This window comes from Anastrepha ludens, chromosome 2, assembly GCF_028408465.1.
Source record: "Anastrepha ludens isolate Willacy chromosome 2, idAnaLude1.1, whole genome shotgun sequence".
Lineage (NCBI taxonomy): Eukaryota > Metazoa > Arthropoda > Insecta > Diptera > Tephritidae > Anastrepha > Anastrepha ludens.
In genome coordinates, this window is record NC_071498.1 from 123,131,656 (window position 1) to 123,138,929 (window position 7,274).

The 7,274-nt window shown below is 41.7% G+C and overlaps 1 protein-coding gene across 1 annotated transcript; it reads left to right on the plus strand.

Moving 5' to 3' along the window:
* Positions 1-3,714: 3,714 nt before the first annotated feature.
* On the plus strand, positions 3,715-5,272 carry LOC128859330 (lipase 3-like). Its single transcript, XM_054096281.1, has 3 exons — positions 3,715-3,867; positions 3,949-4,671; positions 4,733-5,272. The coding sequence occupies exons 1-3, from the start codon at positions 3,757-3,759 to the stop codon at positions 5,156-5,158; spliced, it is 1,260 nt and encodes a 419-aa protein (XP_053952256.1). The 5' UTR covers positions 3,715-3,756; the 3' UTR covers positions 5,159-5,272.
* Positions 5,273-7,274: the final 2,002 nt, after the last annotated feature.

Here is a 7,274-nt window from a genome sequence, read left to right on the forward strand (position 1 = left end):
AGCCATGCTGTAGAACACTCGAGAAACGACGATTCCTTGGCTGGAGGTCTTTTTCAGGAAAAGCCTTATGCTAGGGCACATACCAAAGAGCTGGAGGAGGGTAAAAGTGATATTTATCCCTAAAGCTGGTAGACGCGGTCATGATACAGCGAAAGATTTCAGACCCATCAGCCTATCCTCCTTCATCCTCAAAACGCTCGAGCGATTGTTGGATGTATATCTCAGGGAAAAGATTACAGACTCAACGATTTCACCATCTCAACATGCCTATCTCAAAGGAAAATCCACAGAGAGGAGCATAGAATACAAGCAATACTCACTAGTTGCTTTTCTCGACATAGAGGGGGCCTTCAACAATGTTACCACAAGATCCATAATTGAGTCTCTTAACATGTTAGGCTAGACATAGGTCTCAACGAATGGATAGAGAACATGCTCAAAACTAGGTAGGTGAGGTAGGCAGCAGCACGATAAAACGCTCTGTCAACAGGGGAACCCCTCAGGGAGGAGTCTTATCCCCTCTACTGTGGTTACTAGTCGCCAACAACATCCTCACCAAATTTAACCAAAAGGGAATTAAAGTGGTGGCGTACGCGGACGACATAGTGCTTATGGTTTCAGGAATGTTTCCAACCACAATCAGTGAGATTATAGAAGGAGCTCTGGTATTACTCAGCAATTGGGCCACGGACTGTGGTTTAAGTGTAAACCTGAGTAAAACTGAACTGATGCTATTCACCAAGAAAACCAAGGTGCCAAACTTTAATCTCCCAAAACTAAACGGCGTTTGCCTCACGCTAACCAAACAGGCAAAATACCTAGGGGTTATCCTGGACCCCAAACTCAGCTGGAAGTCCAACGTAGAGTACAGGGTAAAGAAAGCGAATATAGCACTTTACACGTGTAAGAGAATGTTGGGGGAAAAATGGGATCTCCAACCAAAATTATCCAACTGGTCCTACACAGCCATTGTAAGGCCAATACTAACATATGCGGCACTAGTTTGGTGGCCTGCAACAGAAAGGAAATACAACAAAACTAAGCTGAACAAGATTCAAAGAACAGCGTGTATCCTAACTACAGGAGCGCTCAATGTACTAACACATCTATTGCCATTAGATTTACACATTAAAACAATAGCTACTTGCAGCGCGGTGAGACTCAGAGACATAGGAAACTGGACAACAAGGCCGTACGGTCACAGTAAGATCCTCCTACAGGGACCCCCGCTGCTCACAAACGGATCAGACTACACAGTCCCCGACCTCAACTTCAAGAAAGGCTTTACGGTACGCTTTCCACCGAGAGCCGAGTGGAGCAAAGGAGAGGTGATTGGAAGACACGATATCGAAATTTATACCGATGGTTCTAAGATGAGCTGTGGTGTGGGAGCTGGCTTCCATTCGGAGCCACTCAACGTATCTCAATCAATTCGTCTTCCTGATTATGCCACCGTGTTCCAGGCAGAACTTTTAGCGATCAGAGAAGCATGCAAATCCCTAGAACTCTACAAGGAAGTTGGTGCAAGAGTAGCTATCTTCTCAGACAGTCAAGCAGCTATTAAGGCCTTAGACTCCAACTACATTTCATCCAAACTGGTCTTACAGTGTAGAGAGGAGCTGAAACTGCTCAGCCATTGGCTCGAAATTACCCTGATATGGGTTCCCGGTCATAGGAACATACGGGGCAATGAGATAGCGGAAGAGCTAGCAAGAAAGGGCTCGGCAGTAGACATAGCAGAGGCGGTGACAGTCTCCACCCCACTGAACACAATAAAAGCATCCATTGCTTCATACTATCATGCTTTAGCCGAAAGAAGATGGAAGCAAATACCTACATGTATTACAACAAAAAACACATGGCCGTCATACAAAATCCAAAGGACGAATGACCTCCTAGGATGTTCTCGGCCAAACATTTCACGTATCACTGCAACCCTTACAGGACATTGGAAAGTAGGGGATCATGCAGCTAGACTCAATCTACCCTTCAATCCTATCTGTAGAAGCTGTCAATCGGAAGGGGCGAAGGAGAGTCTGTTCCACTATTTATGTGAATGTCCGGGACTAGCCAGGGCACGACTCCGATCCTTCGGTAAGCCTTTCTTACAGCAAATTAAAGAAATCTCAGACATAGAGATAAAGGATTTGCTGCTATACTTGGACCTCACTAAATGGATCTGACTTGGAAAAAAAAAAAAAATAACAACATCATCTTCACACGAGATAAAGGTAGTAATACGGAGCTAGTCACTAATTAGGAGGGAACCGCGATTATTCATGAAGTATAAAAGATATATATTTAAAAAAACTTTAACATGAAAGTATGTACAAAACTACGATTCGCAATTACTCAATAAGCTATGTAGTCTCTATCGTTGTCGAGTATAGCCTGGCATCTTCTTGGCATGCTTTGAACCAGCTTTTCCGCGTAGCTCGTCGTCACTTTATCCTGCTTTTTTGTCCTCACTCGCTTCAGGCCGCGCTCCAAAAAGTCATCAACATTGTTGTACACTTGATACCGCTGATGTCACATAGCAACAAATTTTTTGATTTTTTAATCACTTTTGCAGCCGCGGCGTAAGATAATTTCGGCCCTTTCAAATGCGTGCATAAAACACCGCCTCAAAATGCTTCGCGTACTTCTCACTCATTTTTGTTTGGTTGCGTTTACGGGAAAGTTTCGAACGACTGACTAACTAACGTGAGTTAGCACTGGCGTCGTAGCCCTGCAGTGGGACTATTATGCAGCAAAAAGCAGAACGAAATATATCTTGAAGTTACAAGAAAAAACCGGTTCTTTTCTTCTGACACAGACAGTATAATCAAGGGGCACCCTTGACTTTTGCACCACAAAAATTCGGCGCCTAATATTGAATTTGTTTTCGTCACCTTTGGAACAAAAACTAAATTCTTATAGTTCCAGAACCGAAATATTCTACTCATTTAGCTCGGTGTGCCTTTTGGTTATGCTAAAAAGCTACAAAGACAACTCTGGGGACATTGCTTCGAGAGACTCAACTTAAAACGCTGCTTGCACTGAATTCGGGTTTCAAATATTGAGTTGCCCTTTCGGGAATCGGAGGAAAATGTTAGACGATTATTTTGAAATGTATAAAATAGATCTTGCAGAATAAATAGATTATAAAATCTATAAACAAAGTCATATTTCGATTTGAGGGCTATATAGAATTTTTATTGTAATTTTTAATTTATTAACAAATTTGACGTCAAAGATGGTGCGTCGCATTGGAGAACAGTTGGACAATTTTCTTAAGTGATACGTTTGTATTTGTAGAAGTTCGAGTATTTAATTTATCTTTATTACATTTTTAAGGTTATTGCTTTTGCGAGGTTGCTGGTACTTGTTTGAGCACTACAACTCAACTCTTTGATCGGGCCAGCGCATTTGTATGTACATACATACCTACGTATGCCAAAAGTGCAATATGCAGAATTTCGATCACGTGAATGTATGCGCTGGCTATAATCTTAATAGTTGCGGATTTATGACTATCTGATAATCAATGTATCAAAACAATGTGGGGGGTAATTTTGCAATCGTTTGCGTCAGCTACGTGAGGTATAATCTTTGCAAAATATTTCGCTTATCCTCACTTATCCTTTGCAATAAGATTAGACGCTCTTGAGTTACGTCAATGCCACTTGTATTAATAATCTGTAGTTTAGTTCCACCGCTAATTTATTTCACAACCAACGTTTGCCGAATTAGTCGCATTTTTCGCAAATAGTCGTAATGTTGCGGTCAACATTCGTTTTAAGTGTGTCGATCGCGCTTTGCAGCGCTTTGGATTTGCATCACGTAGATTCCTACATTGATATACCTTTTAAGCCTATCAAAACATCGGTCAGTTTAATATATCACTTGAGTTCAGTTATTATAGCAATCTCAGTCTACTATAAGTGGCACAATCAATCCTTTTTATAGGCCGACCGCATTCGTCAGCATGGCTATCCCGCTGAGTCGCATTATGTGACGACTAGTGATGGCTACATACTCAACCTCTTTCGCATACCCCATTCGCCACATCTGCGTACTCAGAATGCAAGTAAACCTGTCGTCTTCATACAACACGGACTCTTCGGCTGCTCCGATTGCTTCTTGCTTAACGGTCCAGATAATGCCATTGCCTACAATTTCGCCGATGCTGGTTTCGATGTTTGGCTGGGTAATGCGCGCGGCAACATTTATTCACGCAATCACTCAGCGCTGTCAACCCAACATCCGAACTTTTGGAAGTTCAGTTGGCACGAGATCGGCACCATCGATATGCCCGAATCGATCGATTATGTGCTCGAACGGACGGGTGAAAGTGCTTTACATTATGTTGGACATTCACAAGGTGGCACAGTCTATTTTGTTATGCTCTCATCGCGCCCGGTATACAATGCAAAGATAAAAACTGGACACACCTTGGCACCTGCCGTATTTATGGGTAATGCAACCGATGGCATCGTGGAAGGTCTCGCACCATATGTGGGCACTCCTGGTCCAGGTACAAATCTGTTAGATAATCAACCGTTTTTACCGTATAATACCTATGTGCAACGTTTGTTAAATGCTGCCTGTGGTGGCAAACCGGCGTATCCGAAATATTGTCAAACACTCTTTTTAATGTGGGCTGGGAATGAGCAGTCAAATATTAATGCGGTAAGTACACCATATTGCAACAGCAAGTTTCACCTCAAAATAACATTACTTTCTGCTGCAGACGCTGCTGCCTCTATTGGCCGAAACGCATCCGGCTGGCATTTCTACTAACCAAGCTATTCATTTTATTCAACTCAAAGTATCGAACAAATTCCGTCAATATGACTTCGGTACCAAAAAGAATCGAAAGCAATATAACCAAACCGAACCGCCAGAGTATCCCTTGGAGAAGATCACCGCCAATACATACATATACTACGGCTTGAGTGATAGTTCTGTCAAAGTGAATGATATGAAGCGTCTACCTCCTTATCTGTCCAATTTGCGGCTATTCTACGAAATGCCTGACCCAAAATGGGGGCATTTGGATTTTATTTTCGCCCAACAGGTAAAGGCGGAAATCAATGATCCTTTGATACAGTATTGCAGAGATTATGAACAGAATTTACAACCGTTATCATTTGACGACTATAAAAGGTTGGATTAAAGTTTAAAGGTATTATATTCACGCCTTTGTAATCTAATCTATCTCTTCTGCTTTTCTTTGCTTTTTCAATAAATAAATATTGATTGATTGCAAATGCCATATCAAAGCATTTAATACGCGTATGCAAATATTTCGTAGTAATTTTCTGTCAAGTTATAGAAAATAAAAAGATATGTCTTTTTTTTAGTTTTATGCCAGTTCAAAGTTCACAGTTCTAAAAAAACCAAACGTTTTTAATCTGGTTTTTTTATAATACGTAAAGTAAATAAATAAAAGCAAATGAATAAATCGGACATAGCTCAATAGGACTATATGACTCCGAAATACAATTGGGGGAAGAGATTCCGAAACCTAATAGAAGAAGAGGGGTGGAAAAGAGGTATGAAACCTAGCTCCAATACGCTTAATATATTTACTGACGGCTCGAAAATGATGGACGGAGTAGGTGCAGGGATTTATTGCGCAGAGCTGGACATCAGGCGTCCAATTAAGCTCTCTGACCATTGCAGTATGTTTCAAGCAGAAGTCTTTGCAGTAGGAAAGGCTGCAGAAATAGCACTAGTAAGGGCATCGAGCAACTCCAACATAAATATGTACGTTGACAGTCAAGCGGCAATAAAGGCAATAAACTCAAATGAAATTTCATCTAAAATCATTCTTAGGACCAGGAAAGCCATAGAGAGACTAGCCACAGACAGACCGTTACACATCTATTGAGTACCCGGACATAAGGGCATTGCAGGAAACGAAATTGTAAATGAGATTGCCAAAAGCGCTGTTTACATACAATACGAACAAGAAAGCGAAATACTGACACCTTTAAATACGATTTACAATGACATCGCTGCGGACATGAAAACACGGATAGATAAGAGGTGGAATAATCTAGCCACTTGCTAAACCGCGAAAATCATGTGTACACAGAATGCAGACAAATACTCTAGATTTGTACTAGCCCTCTCTAGAAAGGAAAACAGAACTATCGTAGGTATGCTGACAGGCCACAATTTGTTAGCGGCACACACATACAAGATGGGAATTACAAAGTTCCTTGAACACCCGCTATGCTCTTTCCCTGAATGGCTAGAACCCAAATGAAAGGAGCTGCACATTATGAGAGGTTAGAATATCTCTCGGAGTCAGAGCTTCAGAGCTTACTTAGATTCGTAAAAGACGCAGGCTTATTACAAGAAACCTACTACAAGGAAACGTACCTGGTACCTCTGGTACCACTAAGGACCAATAGGTCTATGTGATGGTTTTCAACCAGCCAGGTCAACCTAACCTAAATGAATAAAATAGTTAATTTTGAAATGTGCTTTTAAAATTAGAAATTACGAAGAAGAAAATAATACTTATGAACTAAAATATATGTATGTAAAGGGTCTTTTGGCCGCCGTAACCGAATGGGTTGGTGCGTGACTACCATTCGGAGTTCAGAGAGAACGTAGGTTCGAATCTCGGTGAAACACCAAAATGAAGAAAAAGTGTTTTCTAATAGCGGGCGCTCCTCGACAGGCAATGGCAAACCTCCGAGTGTATTTTTGTCATGAAAAAGCGCATCATTAAAAACCCACTGTGGAGGCGCACGCCGCAAATAAGAGTAGGATCTCGGCCAAACCAACAGAAAGGGTGTACGCGCCAATTATATATGAGGTGCGCAATTAAGTTTTCCCGGTTTTTTTTATGAAAGTACAACGTTTTTCTGAAAAATGGTTGCAAGTGAATCATTGAAAGTATTGCCCATCGCTGGCTACAACTTTTCCCAAACTTTCTGGTAGATCTCGTATACCGTCGCGGTAAAACTGTGCATCTTTTGAGGCTATCCACGGATCAAGCCATTTTTTGATGTCTTCATATGAATGGAACTGCTGGTCAGCTAGACCATGTCCCATCGATCGGAACAGGTGATAATCGGACGGCACAATATCTGGAGAATATGGCGGGTGGGGTGGGATTTCCCATTTCAGTGTTTCCAGATAGGTTTTAACGGGTTTGTCAAGGTGAGGCCGAGCGTTGTCACGCTGTAGAATCAATTTTTCATGCTTCTCCGCGTATTGCGGCCGCTTCTCGTGCAGTGCTCGGTTCAATTGGATCATTTTGGAGTTGATACCGA

Coding starts and splice junctions, on each gene's coding strand:
- LOC128859330 (XM_054096281.1), top strand. CDS start 3,757: ATGTTGCGGTCAACATTCGTTTTAAGTGTGTCGATCGCGCTTTGCAGC. Junction 3,868..3,948: donor TTAAGCCTATCAAAACATCG/GTCAGTTTAATA, acceptor TCCTTTTTATAG/GCCGACCGCATTCGTCAGCA. Junction 4,672..4,732: donor AGCAGTCAAATATTAATGCG/GTAAGTACACCA, acceptor TTTCTGCTGCAG/ACGCTGCTGCCTCTATTGGC.